A 23,784-nucleotide genomic window follows, 5' to 3' on the forward strand; every position below is an offset into this window, starting at 1 on the left:
ACTAAACCTAAATCAACTATTGCTCAACTCCCAGTTATACCCCCGGCATCATCCTTCGTGGGACTGAGCTCACTATTGCCCTCCATCTGCATACTCCTTTACAAAGTACAAAATGCCAGAATGGTAGTGCTTTACATTGGTGTACGTGTCTATAGAATATGCAGGACAACCTGCATATTTATGCCCTTTGTTTATCCGTAGATTGTTGTTGTGTCCCACTCCACTTAGACATTATTTAGACAAGCACTAAAAGTTTAATCTTTTCCTTGTATATCAGTCCCTCCAGCCCCTTTGTGTTTTGGAGCTCTTCCTTCCATTCCCTCTCAATTGAGAAGGTCCAGTATTAAAGCTATGGACAGAACTCGGTGCTTTATAGAACTGGGTACTTTTAGGACTTTCTTCATCATAGCATCTGTCGCATTATTGGTTTTTATGCTCACAACGCTCCTGTGAGGTAGGGAAGTTCTATCCCCATTTTAGAGAGGAGAATCTGGGTCACAGGTTAAATTAAGTGACTTGACCAGGGTTGCACAGAGTCTGTGATTAAGCCAGAAATTAAACCTGGGTCTCTCGAGTTCCAGTCCCATACCCTGTGCACTCAACAAGCCTTCCTACCCTGTGTGTCCCTCACTGATTTCATGAGTAGAGCAAAATGAAAGTAGTAAATGCAACTTCACACCTGATTCTCAGACGCGATACAAAACTCTGCACTTCCTAATCACAGCCAACGAGCGGCAGGGCGCTCTGAGCGTTTGACTTTCAAGATCTGAACATGAACAGCAGCAGCACACGTATAGTATTCTGAGCTGAGAACGCAGCTAAGGAAATATTTCCTGAACTACAGAGGCTTATGTGGGGTGCGAAGTCAAGAGGTCGGGTCATGGAGCATTTAGAAGGAATTAGGATACTTATTAACTGTGTTTTAACTTGAAACGGATGCCCTGCCTGACTTGGGTCCCTTGTCTCTCGGTCAATAAGCAGGAAGCTTCCAGAGCAGCTATTGCTGATAACTTTATTATCTTGCAACAAACCCTCCCCCAAAACTTATTTGCAGTATGCATGTGGATGTTACACCACGCTTAAGGAGGTCTCGAATCTGACTGCAGCGCTGTCCTCTTACACTGGACCTTTCTTTCTGAAGAGGATTTAGCAACTCTATAGCACTGTCCAACCAAGGATCTCAAAACATTTAGCATTAAACCCGTGAGCTAGAGGAGTGCTAATTCCTTATGTTTGACTTAGCAAGCATTCCTCCCGGGGCTGTAAGGGGACACGCCCCCAGGGTAAAGTGTAGGCTGCCACCCTCGTGCAGCCGAGGAGGCGTGGAAGGGAGATGGGATCCTAGCCTTGCTCATGCCTCTCTGGGAATCTAGAACCACAGACTGCTGTGGACATGCAGTCCTTCCACTCCCTAGTGGGATTGCAGCTGACCTGTGCCCAGGGTAACAAGGGGGTAGAGGAGGAAAGGCTCCTTGGACCCTCCCCTTGATGCACTCCCCACCTCCAAGGTCAGAGAGAATCCCTCCCTCAGGTGGGGGACATCATGGTATCCATGCTTTGTATTTGAAAGCAGTAAAGTATGAGGTAGGAGAGGAGTTGTTTATGGAAGACAAGGAGGATTAACTAGGGAGTTAAGTAGAAGATAAAGTAGGCTAACTATTAGGGGAAACTTCCTAACACAAACGTGACTCGTACTCCCTAGGGAAGCGGTGAAAGCCCCATTGCTTGGGTCACTTACAACTAGACAGGAGAAAACCCTGGAGAATGCTGTGGGAGGGGTGTGAGTCCTGAACTGGCAGGGAAGTGGATTCCTGCAGCTGACCTAGCAGGTCTGGTCCATCCCTGAGGGCTATGGGTCTGTGAAGATGGATTGCCTGCCTTGGGGAACGGAGGGGTGCAATTCAGCAGAGCAGTTTAGAAAAAAAAACCGGTTTCAGAGTAGCAGCTGTGTTAGTCTGTATTCGCAAAAAGAACAGGAGTACTTGTGGCACCTTAGAGTCTAACCAATTTATTTGAGCATAAGCTTTCGTGAGCTACAGCTCACTTCATTGGATGCATAAAGTGGAAAGTACAGTGAGGAGATTTATATACACACAGAACATGAAAAAATGGGTGTTTATCATGCACACTGTAAGGAGAGTGATCACTTAAGATGAGCTATTACCAGCAGGGGACTGGGGTGGGGGGAGAGAAATCCCTTTGTAGTGATAATCAAGGTAATCAAGTGATAATCAAGTGATAATCAGCAAATTTGCAGATGATACTAAACTGGGAGGAGTGGTAGATACGCTGGAGGGGAGGGATAGGATACAGAAGGACCTAGACAAATTGGAGGATTGGGCCAAAAGAAATCTGATGAGGTTCAATAAGGATAAGTGCAGGGTCCTGCACTTAGGACGGAAGAACCCAATGCACAGCTACAGACTAGGGACCGAATGGCTAGGCAGCAGTTCTGCGGAAAAGGACCTAGGGGTGACAGTGGACGAGAAGCTGGATACGAGTCAGCAGTGTGCCCTTGTTGCCAAGAAGGCCAATGGCATTTTGGGATGTATAAGTAGGGGCATAGCGAGCAGATCGAGGGACGTGATCGTTCCCCTCTATTCGACATTGGTGAGGCCTCATCTGGAGTACTGTGTCCAGTTTTGGGCCCCACACTTCAAGAAGGATGTGGATAAATTGGAGAGAGTCCAGCGAAGGGCAACAAAAATGATTAGGGGTCTGGAACACATGAGTTATGAGGAGAGGCTGAGGGAGCTGGGATTGTTTAGCCTGCAGAAGAGAAGAATGAGGGGGGATTTGATAGCTGCTTTCAACTACCTGAAAGGGGGTTCCAAAGAGGATGGCTCTAGACTGTTCTCAATGGTATCAGATGACAGAATGAGGAGTAATGGTCTCAAGCTGCAGTGGGGGAGGTTTAGATTGGATATTAGGAAAAACTTTTTCACTAAGAGGGTGGTGAAACACTGGAATGCGTTACCTAGGGAGGTGGTAGAATCTCCTTCCTTAGAGGTTTTTAAGGTCAGGCTTGACAAAGCCCTGGCTGGGATGATTTAACTGGGAATTGGTCCTGCTTCGAGCAGGGGGTTGGACTAGATGAACTTCTGGGGTCCCTTCCAACCCTTATATTCTATGATTCTAAGGTGGGCCATTTCCAGCAGTTAACAAGAATATTGGAGGAACAGTGGGGGGGAGGGAATAAACAAGGGGAAATAGTTTTACTTTGTGTAATGACTCAACTACTCCCAGTGTCTATTCAAGCCTAAGTTAATTGTATCCAATTTGCAAATTAATTCCAATTCAGCAGTCTCTCATTGGAGTTTGTTTTTGAAGTCTTTGTTGAAGAATTGCCACTTTTAGGTCAGAAATTGAGTGACCAGAGAGACTGAAGTGTTCTGGTTTATGAATGTTATAATTCTTGACATCTGATTTGTGTCCATTTATTCTTTTACGTAGAGACGGTCCAGTTTGACCAATGTACATGGCAGAGGGGCATTGCTGGCACATGATGACATATCACATTGGTGGATGTGCAGGTGAACGAGCCTCTGATAGTGTGGCTGATGTGATTAGGCCCCATGATGGTGTCCCCTGAATAGATATGTGGACACAGTTGGCAATGGGCTTTGTTGCAAGGATAATCAAAGGCTGACAAAGGAGGTGTTGTCGTCATCATGAATAGGTTGGAATATGAACAAGAGGCTGCTAGGCAGCTCTCCAACACCACTTTCTACAAGCCATTACCCTCTGATCCCAGTGAGGGTTACCAAAAGAAACTACAGCATTTGCTCAAGAAACTCCCTGAAAAAGCACAAGAACAAATCCGCACAGACATACCCCTGGAACCCTGACCTGGGGTATTCTATCTGCTACCCAAGATCCATAAACCTGGAAATCCTGGGTGCCCCATCATCTCAGGCATTGGCACCCTGAGAGCAGGATTGTCTGGCTATGTAGACTCCCTCCTCAGGCCCTACGCTACCAGCACTCCCAGCTATCTTCGAGACACCACTGACTTCCTGAGGAAACTACAATCCATCAGTGATCTTCCTGAAAACACCCTCCTGGCCACTATGGATGTAGAAGCCCTCTACACCAACATTCCACACAAAGATGGACTACAAGCTGTCAGGAACAGTATCCCCAATAATGTCACGGCAAACCTGGTGGCTGAACTTTGTGACTTTGTCCTCACCCATAACTATTGCACATTTGGGGACAATGTATACTTTCAAATCAGCGGCACTGCTATGGGTACCTGCATGGCCCCACAGTATGCCAACATTTTTATGGTTGACTTAGAACAGCGCTTCCTTAGCTCTCGTCCCCTAATGCCCCTACTCTACTTGCGCTATATTGATGACATCATCATCTGGATCCATGGAAAAGAAGCCCTTGAGGAATTCCACCATGATTTCAACATTTCCACCTCACCATCAACCTCAGCCTGGACCAGTCCACACAAGAGATCCACTTCCTGGACACTACGGTGCTAATGAGCAATGGTCACATAAACACCAACCTATACCGGAAACCTACTGACCACTATTCCTACCTACATGCCTCCAGCTTTCACCGAGGCCACATGATCCATTGTCTACAGCCAAGCTCTACGATACAACTGCATTTGCTCCAACCCCTCAGACAGAGGCAAACGCCTACAAGATCTCTACCAAGCATTCTTACAACTACAATACCCACCTGCTGAAGAGAAGAAACAAATTGACAGAGCCAGAAGAGTACCCAGAAGTCACCTACTACAGGACAGGCCCAACAAAGATAATAACAGAATGCCACTAGCCGTCACCTTCAGCCCCCAACTAAAACCTCTCCAATGCATCATCAAGGATCTACAACCTATCCTGAAGGACGACCCATCACTCTCAGAGATCTTGGGAGACAGGCCAGTCCTTGCCTACAGACAGCCCCCCAGCCTGAAGCAAATACTCACCAGCAACCATACACCACACAACAGAACCACTAACCCAGGAACCTATCCTTGCACATATCTATTCAGGGGACACCATCATAGGGCCTAATCACATCAGCCACACTATCAGAGGCTCGTTCACCTGCACATCTACCAATGTGATATATGTCATCATGTGCCAGCAATGCCCCTCTGCCATGTACATTGGTCAAACTGGACAGTCTCTACGTAAAAGAATAAATGGACACAAATCAAACATTCAAAAACAAGTTGGAGAACAATTCAATCTCTCTGGTCACTCGATTACAGACCTAAAAGTGGCAATTCAACAAAAAAGTTTCAAAAACAGACTCCAATGAGAGACTGCTGAATTGGAATTAATTTGCAAATTGGATACAATTAACTTAAGCTTGAATAGAGACTGGAAGTAGTTGAGTCATTACACAAAGTAAAACTGTTTCCCCTTGTTTATTCCCTCCCCCCCACTGTTCCTCCAATATTCTTGTTAACTGCTGGAAATGGCCCACCTTGATTATCACTACAAAGGGATTTCTCTCCCCCCACCCCAGTCTCCTGCTGGTAATAGCTCATCTTAAGTGATCACTCTCCTTACAGTGTGCATGATAAACACCCATTTTTTCATGTTCTGTGTGTATATAAATCTCCTCACTGTACTTTCCACTTTATGCATCCAATGAAGTGAGCTGTAGCTCACGAAAGCTTATGCTCAAATAAATTGGTTAGTCTAAGGTGCCACAAGTCCTCCTTTTCTTTTTGAAAAAACAGTTTGCAGTGCTGCTTTGCTACATGTTTGGTGCGGAGAAGTGACCAGATTCCATTTACAGGAGATTACACTGTTATGCTTTCTTTGGAGAAACAGGCGACCATTTCCTGTGCGACACTCCCTGTCCACCTTCTGGCCAAAAGAACCTGCTGGAATTTGCTGTGCTTCTTCCCTCCCTGGTTTTAGCTTACAGGTGACAGACAATTCCCCGCTTTGTCATTTTGCTGTCCACAAGTAATAAATCCCAAGGCTGATAGAAAGGGGCTTAGGTGGGAGAGGGGCACTCTTGGTATTTCAAAGCAGGGATCATCCATTTACCTTTACTCAGCAGAGGGGGGAGACTTTGCTTTTTCTTACACAAGGTGAGACACTTCTTCTTGGCTGTGCGTTTTCCATTGGGAAGTACAAATTCACAAATCAAGCACTTTTTTGTCTGAGCCTAGTGTTGTAGGGGATTCTTATGGCTATAGGAATTGCCCAACTGGCTCAGACCCGAGGTCCATCTCGCCCAATATGCTATCTCTGACAATACCCCCCACCTGCCTCTGGTACAGGATAATTTTCTGCATTAAGTTTCCCACCTTTTTAATTTCATTTAACAGCCCCCTTTTCTTGTGTTGTGACAGATGGAGAACAGAAGCCCCCGCACTACCTTCTCTATGCCGTGCATTTTATCATGTCCTATTAGTCATCTACTTTCTAAGGTAAAGAGTCCCAGTCTTTCCACTCTCTCTTCATAGGAGTGTTTTTCCATGCCTGTGATCATTCGTGTTGTTCTGTGATCTCCCCACCCCAGCTGCAGACTATACACAACACACAGTAGGTGATTGAAGCATTAAGAATTCTGTGTGCACAGAAACACAGACAACATCTCTTTATTTAGTCACCTTGCCTATCTTTATCTGCCAGATATTTTTACTTCACGTAGCCTTTTAATTTGGCTGCCTTAGAGTACATGTGTGGGCTTGAAATACATCTTTCCTATTTAGTCCATAAAGAAAAACTAAGGTTCCTAATAGGTGACCCAGATGGCATTTATAATGCTTTAGGTTGGATAGCATTTTCTTCACTTCCCACTCCCAAATTGTTGTAAAGTGCGGCCGTATCTCACCTCAGAGCTGGCTGCATTTCTGTGGTTGATAAAGCAACCTACTGGTTCAATAATTCATAGGGCACTTGGGGACCAACAGCCCTGCATAAGCATGAGATTTTTATCATACCTCCAGAACAATGGCAGCCAGTAATGGCTAGGCAGGTGACAAACTCAGACAATTTACTAATCTACTTAATTGCCTCCACTAATAATCAAAACAACTCAATACCAACAAACTGTGCACAGTTTGTCGATGCAAAAATATGTTAATGTTTATCATCCCATCCTCCCTCACATTCAGAGCTTGTTTGCTCGCTTCATCCACCTGTTACATCTCCAGTTAATCTAAGACGTCAAACTCTGTGGGGCATGCTTTCTTACTAATTGTACAGAACCTTGCACAACAGAACCCTGCCCAGGTTGAGACTTCTTAGCACTAGAGTAATACAAAAAATAAAAGAATGAAAAACTCATCCTCATAAAAAAAAAATCTTGTGAGCCAAATTTAGCCCTGGCATAATCTGATGCAATTCCAGTGATACTATACAGATGGTGATGGATATTTAATTTATACTGATGGAGATATGTTGGTTTGTTTACCCAAGAACTAGATTTGTCCCTCAGTCTTCATTGCATTTAATGATGGTGACTTAGAATAATTTTGTATGCCCCCCTCCCCACTGCTGTCTAGTTATCCCAAGGTAGATAGTTTCACATCCCTATTATACAGATTAAGAGAATATGTAGCTTCTAGGAGCGGTTGTAATACAAGGCTCGCAGTAAGATAGTCTTTTAAAGGTCTGTGTAACGGGTCGTTTGACTCACCACCGCAGCACCTCCTGCTGGCTGTCCTGTGAATTAGCTCAGGGTTGCCAGTGCGCACTCCTCAGGTGGTATCTCACACATCATCACTTCTGTCTCCACCTCCAGGACCCGCATCAGTTCTTTCCCCCTTCCAGGGGACCAACAGTCCCCAGTCCAAGCACTCCCCTCAGTGGCAAACTGCAGTCCATTCACCAGCCACTCCCCTCAGTGGCAAAAGTAGGGGTGGATACCCAGGCCCACCCACTACTCTGGGCCCTGACCCAGGGACCATATAGCCAGCAGCCCCTCCTCCAACTCCACCACCTCCTTCCCTGGCCACTTCCCCACAGCCCCAGCACCTCCTCTGCCCTTGTATCAGGGCCTCAGTTTGGCAACCTAGAGCTTTCTCAAACTCTGCAGACCCTGCCCAGCACTGCTCTGTCCATGGTACTCCAGCCCTAAGCAGCCAGTGCTCCTCCCTTGAACTCAAGGGAGTGACTGCCCTCTGCTCTGCTCAGCAGCCACTTCTTATATGGGTCAGCCTGGCCCTGATTGGCTCCTCCAGTAAACTTTCCCCTAATTGGCTGGCACTACAAGCCTTTTCCTTATTGGCTGCCTCCCATGCAGACTCCCTAGGATTGCTTTAACCTCTTACATACGAGTGAGGGGCAGCCATCCCATCACAGTCTGCCATGACCATCATGCTTTCAACAGACATTGATGCTAGTTTCTTGCCTTTTAGTTGCAAAATGCCTGGCTTTCCACACTGGTGCTTCCTAATTTCCATGCAGCCAGCGCTCTCAGGCCTTGTCTACGCCCCACAGGCTTTGCCAATACAGTGACACTAGTATAGCTATGCCAGCAAAGCCCCCTAGTGTGGACACAGCCATTACGTCAACAGAAGGAGTTCTGCTGTTATAGTAACATCATCTCCCCAAATGACATTAGTTCTGCCGACAGAAAAACTCTTCTGTTGATGTAGCTACATCTACGTGGGGGTGGGGGGTTGCCGGCATGTGGTGTTTTCATACCCCCACCAACAGAGCTAAGCTGACAAAACTTAGTACTGTAGACCTGGCCTTAGTTTCAGTCAGTGATGATGAACACAACACACTTCCATTTCTAGGTCATTCTGTTTTTATTCCTTCCCTGAAATTTTGTTAATTCAGGGGGAAAGGGGAATCGTTAAACTAATCCTAGTGAAAGATGAGCGAAGTACTGTAAAACAAAACTTCAGTGTTGTCTAGTTCACACTGCATCTTTCAATCTCAAGCCATGAGTACACTACAAAATTATGTCAACCTAACTTACATCGGCATACAGCCACCGCGGTTTTTATATTGCTTGTGTGCGTGCACACTTGGCTCCTTGTGTCAGTGGTGTGCATCCTCACCAGGAGCACTTGTATCTATTGTATTGCCAGTGTGGGACATTGTGGGATGGCTCCTGAAAGCCAGTAACAGTCTACGTAAGCAACATAGTGTCTACACTGACACTGCGTCCACCTAATTACATCGACCCTGTCTCTACGCTGCTCAGGGAGGTGGTGTTTTCTAAATTGGCGTAAAGAGGCACTTACATCAGTGGGAGCCAAATTTAAGTGGAGACACTTCTGCAGGTAGGTCAATGCAAGGCAGCTTATGTCAACCTAACCGAGTGGTGTAGACAAGGCCTCAGAAGATATACATAGGCCAAAGGACACAGACAAGTAGTTTTAGGCACAACTGGGCCTAGCTGGGTTTTGTAATAATAAATGAGCGTGAGGGAAAAATAACAGCATTAGAAAAGTTTATGTGAATTAAAAATAAAATGGATGGAAAGGTTTTATTATATGTTTTATAGAGTATATATTATATAGAGTCTTAAATCTGAGTTAGAATTGTACAAGTGCATAAATCTGAAATGAAAATGACTATTAAAAAGGATTCGGAGGGGTAGCCGTGTTAGTCTGTATCAGTAAAAACAACGAGGAGTCCTTGTGGCACCTTAGAGACTAACAAATTTATGTGAGCATAAGCTTTCGTGGGCTATAACCTACTTCATCAGATTTTCCACTCCATGCATCTGATGAAGTGGGTTATAGCCCATGAAAGCTTATGCCCAAATAAATTTGTTAGTCTCTAAGGTGCCACAAGGACTCCTCGTTGTTTTTATTAAAAAGGAGGAAACATTAGCAGTCTAATTTCAGTACCTAAGCTGAGTGAAATGCAAAAAGTCAAGAAACAGCATATAATGTAAATTAGATTATAAAAATCCTTTAAATTATCATCAAAGGTGCTTTTAGTAACAGAGGGAAACGTTTTATCTTTACTCAAAATGTGATTTTTATCTTGACAATGCCCCTTTAAGTGTAGTTCACACAGAAGCAATCAACCTAACACATACATCCCATGCCCTGTGCTATATCTTCCTTTATTGCCCTGGGGATGGGGCAGGACAGGGAGGTACCTGGTATATTCATCATCCCTGCCCTGCCCCACCCCTGATGGGACTCCATGCAAAAGGCTGTATTACCCCATCCAGGCTGTGGACCCCCACTTTACATGGGCAGCCACACTGGAAGAGAACCTGGAAATGCAGCTCCAAGGTGGGCCTTCAAAAGGCCCGGGCTCAGGATGGAGGCGAGAGAGATGGGAATTAGGCACTAAATGGCACTGGTACCTTTGTACCGCAGCATGAAAACAAAGTGCTGGCAGGGTGCTAAATTATCATCATTACCCGAACTTGGAGGTTAATAAAAACATCATAGAAAGTGTTATTTTACTATAAATTACGAGTCAAGACAACACTAGGAATACAGATCTCAACAAACAGGTATGCAAGACCTCACCTACCCTCAGGGCTAAACCTATGGGAATGTTCATGCTAGTCTCCTGCCCAACTCCATACATTAAAATCCTTAACGTGTGGTTCTCAAGCTACAGCACAGGGGAAGCTGCCAAACAACTGGAAGACTGTTTTAAATCCAAAAGGCAATAGGTATTCCTTGCTTCAGCTCTCACTGGGTGCTCAGCACCTTGCAGGATCAGACCTGTACACTGTAATGTGACCATGATACAAATGTTAATACGCGCAAAAGGAAGATGAGTGCTTTAGCCACCAGCCCAAATGGAGACTCCAGAGATCTAGGTTCAGTTCCCAGGTCTGCCACTGCAGTCCTGTTGGACCTTGGGCAAGTCATTGGTGGGCAACAGATAGCAACTGGGCACCTAAGTCACAACTGAGCCCTGGAAAATCAGTTTAATCTCTCTGGGCCTGAATTTTAAAGGCTCCCATTGAACATTCAACTCCCATTGAAATCAATGAGAAATAGATGCCTAAATACCTTTAAAAATCTGGCCCTCCACGTCATCTCTGTAAGATGAAAATACTTCCTTCCTCCCACTCTTTGTCTTTCCTGTTAATTTAGATTGTCATCTCCTTGGGGGAGGGCTTATCTTTTGGTTTCATATCTGTATAGCGCCTTGCCCAGTGGGTTCCCCAGTACCTGACTGAGTGCAACTGCGATACAAGTAACAGGAAACTGATACACATGGAGACAATTGTGCTCCCCTGCCCCAGTCTCAGCAGAGGGGCCACAGGCTGAACAGGACCTGGAATCTGTAGAGTTGTCTCTTCCGTAGAAGTGCTCCTTGCAGCTCAGGGTTCAAAACATAGTGGTAAGGCAGTGTTGGGGACCCCATCACCTGTGTTGTACCTATATGATGGACAGAGGGGGCTCTCGGGTTGTCAAGCTAGCTCCTTTCATCAGCACTAAATCCACTCAAACCCAGCTGTACTGTCCAAAGCAAATCACTGTTTAGTCATAAGAACTCAGAAACCCTGGGAACTTGAAGACAAAGATGAAGATTTTAACATTGGATGTCTCCGATATTTACCACAAACAAATACCCACCCAGAATCCAAACACCGCACCAGAAATGAAGGTTGTGCTTTCAAATTAATGGGCTCTTTGCTGTAGTTAAGTTTTTCAAGAAGTTCATAGCTGAGTTTAAGAACATGGTTAAAACAATAAGAGCAAGTTGTGGAGTTTTTGCCCTAGCAACCAACTCCCCCCTCCCAAGTCCAACAACCCCCGTCTTCCCCAAAGCAAAACAGTCCTGCCTGCTGAGTTGGTGCATTCTGGTGAAGCAGCTGGCACATTGGCACACTGGAAAGTCCGTTTTGTCACAAATTGTAAACAGAGATTGCATTTTCCATGGAGAGTGCAGGCGGCAGGAATCCTTGGCCTTTTCACAACCTGCAATAGGAATGCCAGCAAGCACAAGAAGTGCCTGGCAAAACTGCGCTTTGGTCCATGCTGCCTGCATCAGGCTCATTAAGTTATCACTCAGGCCGCTTGTTGCAGCTACAGAGGGGGGTTAGCCCCAACGATCAGCTTTAAGAGAATTTTAAAACTTTATCACACATGGAACCTGAATTTAGGTTCAGCCTCTCTGCCCCAGCGTTTTCAGCTTCTAGGACAGGGCTGAAAGGTTGGGGGTTTTTTTTATTTGTTTTTGTTTTTTGCAACTGTAACAGTGAGAGACACCCCCACCCCTTTTTTCATAAGAATGGAAGCTGGTCTGCTGGCGAACAGTTGAAAAGGCTGTCCTTGCTCCTGGGCTAGTTCTTCATGACTCACGCTTTGGGGAAAGTGAATGCTTCATATTACTCTTCAGTAACCTGCTGATGGCTGGAAGCAAAGACAGCAGTCATAGGAAAGCCATCAGCCATCACACTGTCAAAGCTGATGAGGGCTTCTTCCACTTGGAGGGTCATCACAGGAAAGGGCCTTAAATCTTCCCTGACAAACACATACATCTGCACCTAGGATTCGGTGACAGGCCTCCATATAGCAAGCATAACCATCAAACTCCCCTCCCACGGACACAAACACACCCAGTCCCCAGCCAGCCTCTCCGTTTGGTACTTTACATAAGTTTCCATAACCCTCCCCACCTGCCAAAACCCTCCTTCACTCCCTGCATCAGTGATAAGCAAGCTGTCACAGTTTCCTCTCATTAACTGCTGCTGACAGGGGCTGAGTCTGCTGAGGCAGCAGCATCCTAAGGCCCACCCATGGCAGGAGGCAGGGCTTCAAATCTGAAACCGGGCTGTGAGCACATCAGCGGGATTGTTTACAAAGGAGTCCCCCATCCAGTCTTCTTCAGACAAGGGAGGGGGGAGTATTTTGTGAGTGATCTGCATCATGTCTTATTTACACTGTACTGTTCCATGGGGCACAGAGAGAGACCTTCTCCTTGCTGGGCAGACTGACGGGGCTCAGTAAATATATCCTGTATAGAATTAAAAAATAAAGAGCGAGGTTTGGCTCTCAAATCTCTCTAAAAAGAGTGAAACAAATAAGGAGCCAGAGGTAAGCGTCTGGTGCTGGCTAAGGTTTCACGAAGCACCTAAGCAACGTGCAGTGAATCTGACCAGCTTCTCCCGTTCTCTGTGATTTATAGCGTGGAAGGCAACTGGAGATAAATGCTGGGATACAACAAGATCTGCTGCGGTGAAGATACAGCATGTGCAGTGCTTAATTTGTAATGAAAGAGGTCTCGGGGCTCAAGCAATTCAATGTTGGGGCTCAAACAATTTTTTTACTTTCATAACTGATGCAGCAAGTCCAGGGGTGCCGGGGCTCAGCCCTGGCACAAATTAAGCACTAAGCATGTGCAAAGGGAGCGGCCAACCACTGCAGCTCCTATCTGTAGCATTTGCCCAGCGTTCCCAGAGAGCACAGATGTCATTTCTTCCATCAAGCACTCCAGATGCCGTTGGTGTGATCTTGGTTTTGGAACTCTGTTTTGGGAAGAAAAAAATTTTGGACTGTGCACACTGCTTAAGGGAGAGGCTGAAATCTCAGCCAGAGCAGTTACTTACATGTGCTCCGTTTGAGCAGTGAGGATATCAGGGAAGTAACCGTCTCATCACTGTAACAGCTGTGGGATGAGAAGGGTGTGCAGTTCTAGAGAATTCAGCCGTAAGAGAGAAGGGGGGCCTACTTTTTAAAGCTAGGAATTACTGTGGGGGAGGCCCTGATTCCTTTTGTAAAAAATGAACCCCATAGTAACAGAATGTAATAATAACATAAGCATCCGTAGACATCGTGCCAACGAACAACGTGAGTAGGGATGGGAATTTTTGGCCCAGGACACCACGGCAACCCTCCCCTCACTCTTAGAAAGAGTACCAGAGTAGCTTTATTATCCACGGAGAGCAGAGGAAACCTCGTTTCACAGGTTTTAAGGCCAGCAAGGACCATTATGATTAGGGGTCTACTAAATTCACGGCCGTGAAAAAACACATTATGGACCATGAAATCTGGGCTCCCCCGTTAAATCTGATCTTTTGTGTACTTTTACCCTATACCATAGGGTAAAGTATAGGGTAAAAGTATACAAAAGAACACAGCATTTCTCAAACTGGGGGGTCCCAACCCAAAAAGGGGTTACAAGCCTATCGTAGGGTGGGTGAAGTATTATCACTCTTACTTCTGTGCCGCCTTCAGAGCTGGGTGGCCAGAGAGTGGCGGCTGCCGGCTGGGCACCCAGCTCTGAAGGCAGTGCCGCTGCCAGCAGCAGCGCAGAAGTGAGGGTGGCCTGGAATATACAACTTTATGAACACATCTGCGAAATTTTGCTCTTTATGCCCTGAGCAACCCGCGAAAAATGTGCGATTTTGCCACGATTGAAGTAGACCCCTAATTATGATCATCTAATCTGACCTTGTGCAAAACACAGGCCGAAACTTCTGGCTGAAGGGAAGCATATCTTCTAGAAAGACATCCGGGCTGGATTTAAAGACTTCAAGTGATGGAGAATCCACCACATTTGAAAATCTTGTAAGTTCATGGTGTGTGGTTCTATCTGGAACTCATTTTATCTCCCTCAAATAGGTGAAGGGCTAAGTTGGCACTCCTGGGGTTTGAACTTGTGGCTAACCTACTTGATCTCTTCTATGCCAGCTTAATCATTTGTATACCGTTCATAATATATAAATGCTACCATTGTGTCCCATTGCCTTTGACAGCAGAGCGATCTCTGTTCATTATGCCGTTACTACAAAGCATCTTTGTGATTCAGCCATAGGAGAACAGAGTCCAGTGCTTCGGCCATTCAGAAATCAGCTTATGTATGAAGTACAGATTTTATAAATAAACGTAACCTGTGTGCACACGCTGTAATAGTGCTCATTCCTGCAATTGCATTAGCAAAAACACGTGTTGTTTGATATAATACTGGTTTTTATTGGCTTGAATACATTTTGTTAAGCCTGTGGACGGAGTGAGGCTTAAAGGCAGGATACATTTTTAAGACAAAATATTTCAGATCAATACTTAGACAAATGAATCTCTGATTCCACAACAATAGACTCTCTGGGCTAAATCCTGAGAGGTCCTAGGAACCTGCAACTCTCAGGAATTTCCTATGTCCATGCTACCTGTCCTTACCTGGGTCCTGCAGTAGATTTGACTTCAAGCCACCCTGGAACTTTGCGAGCTAAAGAAACTATGGAACAGAGAGAATCCTAGCAGAAGTCATCTCAAGAAGAACAAGTTGTTCTGAAGTGTTATTGGCTAGAGGAGGTAAACACAATACCAGCAGAGCCCAGCGGTGTAATTCGTAAACTGTTCTAAGCAATGCCCTCAGTCTGGGGTCACTTGGCTGCATCGCTCGGTTCCATTAGAATACATTGTAACTAAGTATTCCTTTCAAAAGTGGCCTTAGAGGCTCCATGGCACCGGTAAGCTAGCCACTCGATTGCCAGCCCTGACACTAAAGCTGCCATTCACTAACAGCTTCTTAAGACAGTTTTGCTCTTTCCTCTCTAGTCTCCTCGCCATCCTCTGCTCATTCCACTATCCTCCCATGAGCCACATTTGATTCTTTCACAGCATACTAGGGGGGTCAGCATCCCGCTCAGCACACCTCAGGCCAGATGGAGCGGCTTTCTGGTTGGCGGTCATTCCCGAAACCACCCTCCTTAGTCATAGGGAGGAGGGGAGGAGCCTATGCCAACTCAAATATAGACACTGGAGTGTGCTGCTGAAGCCTGAAAAGGGCTTCAGATTCCTTCACTTTGGCACACCTACCACTTTCCCTCTAGCCCTCCGCAGAACTCGTCCTTGTGCTGGAAGTGTGTAGGACGGCTCTCTTTAGTGACTCTTACTGTGCTGTATTGTTCTGCAGGAGACTTCAGTGGCCTGTTAACTGAATCTGATGGGCAGGAAAGAGCATTTTACTTAGCTGGGTTGCAGCACTTCTTAAAAACGTAGCTCACAGAACGTACGTGGTCATGTGTGTTTCAAGTTTTATACCTGAGGTAGCTTTCCATGCACAAGGAAATGGAGCCTGCTGGTGGGAGATGCAGAATGAATGAGGCCACAGAACCTGCCCAAATGCAACATCCAGTTCTCTGTGGCTTTCAGAGGTGTGAGTGGTAATGAGTGATCCCATTTACATTAGTGTAACTCTGTGGGACCTAAATGGGATCACTCTACATTTATACAAGTATAAAACTGGGCAAAATGTGGCCCGAAACCTGTCTATATTAGTGAAAAGCTCAACGTGTTTGGAAACCACTTTTAATGGAGGCCCTATCTATGCTGCAACTGGATTTTTCTAAACAGTTGGCAACACAGTGGTGATTTCCAGGCTCATTGTGTCTCAGTGATTTCCATATCAGCTCTGCGTAGTTTACAAGTAAAGAGATGATTTTTCTCTCACTCAACCATGCAAATGCAACCATGGATCAAACTGTCAAGCTGGTTTCTGTCTATTACGTGCCTCCACAGCAGCAATAAAAAGTTCCTCAGGACCAATTCTGCACTAGTTCCTGTACAACCACACTGTCTTCAGTAGATTTAGATAGGGCTGGAATTTAATAAACAATCCTGTCGACGATGCACAAGGAGGCATAAGATCCAGCTCGTACACATAGGTGTTTTGGCTCTGACAGCCTAGCAGAAGTTCCAGATACTCAGATACAAGTCAGCCCTTATAAGAAGAGAGCGTAGATGAATAGTAATCAAATCTTACTTTTGTCACTAACGTCAGCCGTCAGGGATTCTGATACACAGCGTGCACATCTCTTGGGTAACAAGGTACCATTCTGACATAGTCGTTTCTCACATTAGAACCATACTTCTACATAGGAATTGCCAGACTGAGTCAGACCCAAGGTCATTCTAGTGCAGAACCTGTCTCCGGCAGAGGCCAGCACTGGATGCTTCAGAAAGAAGGTGCAAGAAGCTTCACAGTAGGTCAATATGGGATAATCTGCCCCCCCGTGAAAGTCATGTTGTAATCCCTAATAGCTAGGGATTGTTTTAAGAAACTGCAAGTGAAAGCTGTACACTCGATTTAAGATTATTCTTAAATGTTCAGGTTGAAGCTTCGCAGGAGACTGGGAAACATGAAAGCCAAGAATAACTGGCTGTTTTCAAATAGCTTGTGGATTTAGCTTGCAATATGCATTATTGGAAAAACAAACAAACATTCTCTATTTCTGAGCAGAATTTGGCCCTTTGTTTTGGGGTCACCATTCTCCTTGGCATGCATTTATAAAGCCACTTTGGTGGGAGTGTGGTCACTGCGAGCGGTTCCGTACCCAACGAAGTCTTGGGTCTCATCTTGGGTCTCATCCGTAAAACGGACTGAAGCAAAGTAGCCAGCTGCAAGTGGAAGCTGCTGCAATGTTATCCTGCAGAGGTTTTCGATGGCTGGCAGGTTTCCAAAGCAAATGAAACGTTACCCATCCACCCACCACCTCCCGGTTTGCTGAAAAACATTTAAAAACAAGATGGAAAAAATAGTATATAGCAGCATGTAATTATTCATTATCTCTGCAAGTATTCACTTATTTATTTAGATTTCAGTCTTATTAAACTCCACACCAAAGGAAGCCTATCCAAAGCTCTAGGAGCCCTCAATGCCTATTTAAAAAACAGAAGACGATTGGAGATACAAAGTAAAATTTAATCAAAGAAAAAGCATTTCTTTCTCTCCCCCTCCTCCCCCCGGCCCCACAACATTTGATGGCCTGTCGTGACCAGTGCAGCTTAAAACTCCAATCACACTATTAAAATTTAAGAGAAATATTTTCCTAGAAAGAATGGAAAGAAACAAATGCTCTAGAAGGGACTTCACTTCCTCCAGTCGCTACTGTACTCCAGAGTTTATTGGTAAGATGTACAGATTTACTAACATGATACATTAGGAATTTAAACCCTTTGTTTCTCTAAACTCTGCCCTGAAACAATGCCTGGGTTCTAATTTTTGTTAGCACTAGTTTTCATTTTTAACATTGATTTTTATAACCCTGTCATGACAGCCATGACATGGAAGGTGAAACCTAAAACAAAGGCTGAAATAAGAGGAAAAAAACATACAGTGAGCCTATAAACCAGAGATACAATGGCACTGTTGAATCATTATAGGAGAATGACACAGAGGGATATGCCCATGTGATAGTATTTGATACATTACAAACCAGTTACAGACCTAAAAGTCGCAATACTACAACAAAAAAACTTCAAAAACAGACTCCAACGAAAAACTGCTGAACTGGAATTAATTTGCAAACTGGACATCATTAAATTAGGCTTGAATAAAGACTGGAAGTGGAAGACACAAAGTAAAACTATTTCCCCATGCTTATTTTTCCCCCTACTGTTACTCACACCTTCTGGTCAACTGTTGGAAATGGGCCATCCTGATGATCACTACAAAAGATTTTTTTTTCTCTCCTGCTGATAATAGCCCACCTTAACTGATCACTCTCGTTATAGTGGGAATGGCAACATCCATTGCTTCATGTTCTCTGTGTGTATATATATCTATATCTATATCTTCCTACTGTATTTTCCACTGCATGCATCCGATGAAGTGGGTTTTAGCCCATGAAAGCAAATGCTCAGATAAATTTGTTAGTCTCTAAGGTGCCACAAGGACTCCTCGTTCTTATTGCTGATACAGACTAACACAGCTACCACTCTGAAACCTTAAATATTTGATGCTATCTTTAAAAAATTATTCATCAGTCCATTCCTTAGCTTTACAGTTCTACTCAGACTCTCTCATCCTGGAGGATTCCAAAGTGCTCTGCAAATTATGGGGGCATTCCTGTAGTTGTCCTGCTGAAGTCAGTGGGAATTTTGCCTGAGTAAGGACTGCAGGAGTGAGAGGAGATTTATACATTCAGGAGCACTAAAATGCAGCAATCAACTGGTGCATTGCACAGTGTGCAACAATGGGGTTGGATTGTGGAAGGAGAAAATTTTTGACCAAGGGCAAATTTCTACTCTTAAGAATAAGGCCAGGGGCACTTTAATATCCACACTGAGATGACATGATCTTACTTTTTAAGGTCTCGTCTATACATAATAAACTGCATAAAATTGGGGGAGCGGGGGAGGGAATTTAAACTTTGGAAGGGCAGAGTCCAAACTTGCCAGGATTTGACCTTGTGGTTCCAGGCAAGGTGGGCACATCAAGTGTCAGATTTAGATCATTGTGCCATCCCCTTCTGTCTCTATTAGAAAGAACAAGGATGGGCTTGAACCAAAACCTGGAACTTCAGAAGGGTTTAAAAAAAACAAAAAAAACCCTGGGTCTGATTATAAATTTTGCAAATGGCAGAACTCAATAAGCTGAATTCAAATCCCAGATCTGAAACATGGAGGAGAAACAGGCCAGATCTCCTTCTTAAGTTCAGCTAAATGCCACTGATGACATAGACCAGTGATTTCCAAGCTGTGGTCCGCGGACCCCTGGAAGACTGCAGATTATGTCTAAGATTTCCAAAGGGGTCCACACCTCCATTTGAAATTTCTTAGGGATCCGCAAATGAAAAAAGGTTGAAAACCACTGATTTAGGTTAACCTCTTGTAGAGCTCATTAAGGTGATGTTGATAGCTAATGTTATTAAGATCTGAAATAATTTGTTCTTATATTCAGAGAAGACTAAGGGGTAGAGGATTTTAGGAGAAAACTGCAAGATGAGGAGGAGCTTCCAAAAGCAAGCGTCCAGTTGTGGGGTGTTACATCAATAGACTGTCTGGGGAATTTACACACACATTCATAGTGCAAGTGGCTTCCTGGCTTTGGTTTAGAGCTCATGTGTCCTGTTTCCTTTCTACTCTTCCCTCAGCTCATGTGTTCTTCGGTCCAGAAAGCCCTATTTGAGGAAGAGGATCAAGTGAAGAAACTGCAGCAGAAGGTGGCAACCTTGGAGAAACGCAACAAGCAACTGCGAGACCGGGTGAAGAAAGTCAAGAGGTCCCTCCGGCAAGCCAGAAAGAACAACAGGCACATGGAGCAGATAAACCGAAAGCTCAGTGAGAAGCTCTCCTCTGCAGGAGGTCAAATCCCGCATATTAACTCTTTAAAGCAAGAGAACTCTCATGCTACCTACCTTAAAGTATAATGCAAGGTTTAGGGTACAAGCCAATGATATTGGTGACTTAGGGCCTGATCTCATGCTCCTTACACAGCCAAATACTCCAGTGGGAGTTTTGCCTGCATTAGAGTGCAGGATTTGGCCCTCATACCTTGTCTACACTGGCATTTGAACCATGTATGTAAAACAAATTGGAACTCTGTTTAGATACAGTTCTACATAAACAGGATCAACACCAGATTTGGCTGGACACTAGACTGGACCAAGCTGTCTGAAGAGTGCTTCCAAAGAGTCTGTTTGAGCCTTACGGGGAAAGCAGCATCAGTACGCTTTGGGTCCATTTTCACTGCCCAGCCTGGCAATATTTGAAACCAGGTTACCTGGACCTGTGTCTAGGATCGGATCCAGCTCTCACAGTCAATGGGAGTCTTTGCACTGACTTTCCATGGGAACTGAGTCAGGACCATAAAAAAGTAGATTTCAGATCCAGTTTTCAAGCATGCTTCAATTTTTAGGGTAGACAAGGTCTCCTGTCTTGTAATCACTGTTTTGAGACATGATGGAGGTTGCTGGGCAACCTCATTTACCTAGGTTTAGATACTGTAAAGATCACATCAATATCAACAGGGCATTAAAATTAAGGTAGTTTATATGTGTATATATTTTAAAATCCTATAGAAAATATTTTTATTACACATTTGATATAGTCTAATTTCTTAAAGTATGAAGTAAATCCTGTTTCTTTGAGGCAGTCATCCCTTAAAATATATTTCCCAACATTCCTTCTTGGGCACTGCCAAAAGAGATTAGAAACTGAATTATTAAAACGGCTTAGGTTAAGGCAGCAATCTCATTGGTTGACAAGGATGCCAACCTTGTGTGTATATATATATATATATCAGTTCATGGCTTGGAACTTGTTTGCCAAATCACCCCTCTTCATATCAATAAGCCATGGAAGAGTAGTGAAAAAAAATAAAGGAAGGCATTCGGTGTGTTTCCCCTTGTTGGTTTGTTTTTTTAATATTTATTTTATAATCAATTTATGTGACCTGAATACAAATACGCTTAATACTTGCAACTTTAGGACAGGGGCAGACAGACTTTGCCCTACCAAGGGCAACGTTGACAATTTGCCAGGGCTACACCTGACTTGCATAAAAATGACCAGATAGCAGCTTATCTTTATTCCAGAGATGGGGCCCAGGGAGGAATAGGTCCCTGCATGCAATGCTTGATCTGAACCCCCAAACCTTACTAGACTATCTAGATCCTAGCGGAACATTGCATGCTGGGACATGTAGTCGCCACAGGCTGCACCTCTGTACCGAAGAGAAGAGCAACCACAGGCCGCATTGGGCTCATGGACCATCCTTGCATTAGGACCTAGAGGGAGGCTGTACCAGCTTTTATACAATCATTTGCATCAAACCAAGATGAACTTGAGACTTAACTGTTGCTTTGGCTTCTAGGAAGCAGCTGAAGCTTAATTATCTTCCAACTCTGCTCCGCTTGGAAACAGAAGCATATATTTTTCTCCTGAAAAATACTGGCATTTCTTAAAAGTCTGACTCTTCTATAAGCTACAGCAGTTTCAAAGCATCTGCCTGTCGAGTAGGCATAATTCAGGTTGAAATAGTACAATTTCTGGACAACTACTGCAGACCGGAGGTTTTCTTAGCATCCTAAAAACCATCAATAGATTTTTATTCAGTCAAAAATAAAATCCAGAGGAAAATATCTAGGTTTTGTGTTGTTTCTATTTTTAATCTGTTTGAATAAAATTAACTGTTTTCTTGGCATTCGTACTAAAATCCTGTGTTTACTTTTTTAAAATAAAAGTGTTCTTTGTTAATCACGTATGTTTAGTAAGGCCGATAAGATGTTACTAATACAACTAGATTGTCGTTTTTAAATGAAAAGGTGATTTTCAATCAAACCAAAATTTTGCAGAATATCTTTGTTTTGGTCAAAACTTTTTGTTTGTCAAGAAGAATACTGAAATTTCTCATTCTGTTTTGGTGGGGGAAATCCCACTCTTTCATTTTTAAACTTTTTTCTCTCCTTTTCTAGTGGGGAAAAAGTATAAAAAAGCAAGAGTGTTTATTTCCCTCTAGGAATTTCAAACATTCATTGTATGTTTGATCAGTTGATTGATGAATTTTTCATTGAAAAAACAAACAAATTTGTGCAAGACAAAACATTTTTCTTTTGAAATTTTTCACTTTTTTTTTTTTTTGGACCAGCGCTAAAGATGTGGTCTAGCAGCCTGAACACTACACTAGGAGGCAGAAACTCCTTAGTTCTGATCTTGGCTCTGATCCTGACTCCCTTCGGGATCATATAGCTTAGACAAGAGTTTTTAGAAAATTGTGTGTGCACTTTGCACATGCAGACACATGCATACAATTCATGCCTTGTTTATACATGGTTACTACAGTCACACTTTGAATCCCGATAACTAAGCGTACCAATTTGGGTGTGTAATTGTAGCACACATGATTCATAGAGTTTAAGATCAGAAGGAACCATTAGATCATCTAGGCTGGGTGTAATTTAATGACCTGCAATATACAGGAGGTAGGTTACCCCTGTACTGAGCCCAATAACTTGTGTAAATGATCTTAAACTCTACCTCATTCTCTCCTCTGTAAAATGAGGATACTACTACTTACCTATCTGGCTAAATAGTGAGAATTACAAACGTTACCTAGACTTACTGAAGTGATACGTATTATTAGCAGACTACATCAGAGTATGCAGATACTGGGAGATCCACATTTCACAAATACCCACTAGCTTCCTAGCTTGCATTACTTGTGAGATATGTGCATGCACTGTATTTAGTAAGGGCTGATACGTAGAGTCCAGTGATGTGTGTGTGTCTCTGCATTAAACAGAAATGCACTGTCACTATGCTCATGGTCATGCACTGTGGTTGCAAGGGACAGAGTTTGTAATGCATGTAATGACAAAAGTACTGTCCCTTTCCATCTGAGGAAGGTACCTGGTGGAAACATGTAAAGCCAGATTGTGACTGGCCCTTACACAGGTACACAATATGGGTGTAACATCCTGCCTAAGTGTGAGTGTCCATCTCCAGTGGGTGATCCACAGAAGATAAGAGCATACTACTACCAGATAAAGGAGGTACTCCTTTAGCTCAAGGAGTAAAGCCGGCACTAAAGGTCTTGGGTTCTTTCCCTGATGGTCGTTAGACATTGGTAGATTTGAAATGTTCAACCCCTTGGCTAGGTGTCAGATTATTACATAGGCATAAGGAGCAGGGAACAGGCACAAGTGCAGTGCTTGGTAGTGGCAGTGTGCACACTAGATTTCAAATTCACAGGCTGACAACCATCAGGGCTAGAACCTCAAGAACAGTGGAAAGCAGGTTGTCTGCTGCTGCCACGTGATCACGGTGGGGACCTCACCCTCCTAAAAGCTGGAGCAACGCCCCTCCTTTCGGGAACACAACACTTCCTGGAAACACCTCAAGGGTAGTGCAAATTCTCCTTCTTTCCAGCCAAAGCTCTCAAATGTACTGTATTTTGTGGGATGTGCTACATTTCAGTCAAATCAGGCTCCCTGTCTCACTAATTTAGGAAGTAATCCACAGATGAGAGCACCTGTCCCCATCAAAATAGCCCTTAGCCTGCAGGAAGGTGCCCTGGAATAGGATCCAGGAGACCACAAGATCAAGCCTCACCTTTTTTACTGACTGGTGTTAATAATGTGCACTTCATACCCCTGTACTGTGGATGTGAGGATCCCAGGTTTAACCCC

The 23,784-nt window shown here is 44.1% G+C and overlaps 1 protein-coding gene across 2 annotated transcripts in view; it reads left to right on the forward strand.

The window, feature by feature from the left end:
- The window catches only part of CCDC3 (coiled-coil domain containing 3), a 70,743-nt gene extending 48,943 nt beyond the window's left edge, over window positions 1-21,800 (forward strand). Inside the window, exons 3-4 of one of the 2 annotated variants that reach the window (XM_048836581.2) lie at window positions 6,338-6,415; window positions 19,750-21,800. In XM_048836581.2, coding sequence (XP_048692538.1) covers window positions 6,338-6,415; window positions 19,750-20,025 — 354 coding nt within the window. In that variant the 3' untranslated portion in view covers window positions 20,026-21,800. The remainder of the gene's footprint in view (window positions 1-6,337; window positions 6,416-19,749) is intronic. The other variant, XM_048836582.2, reaches the window with a different exon arrangement.
- The last annotated feature ends 1,984 nt before the right edge of the window (window positions 21,801-23,784 follow it).

Source organism: Caretta caretta, chromosome 1 (genome assembly GCF_965140235.1).
Source record: "Caretta caretta isolate rCarCar2 chromosome 1, rCarCar1.hap1, whole genome shotgun sequence".
NCBI lineage: Eukaryota > Metazoa > Chordata > Testudines > Cheloniidae > Caretta > Caretta caretta.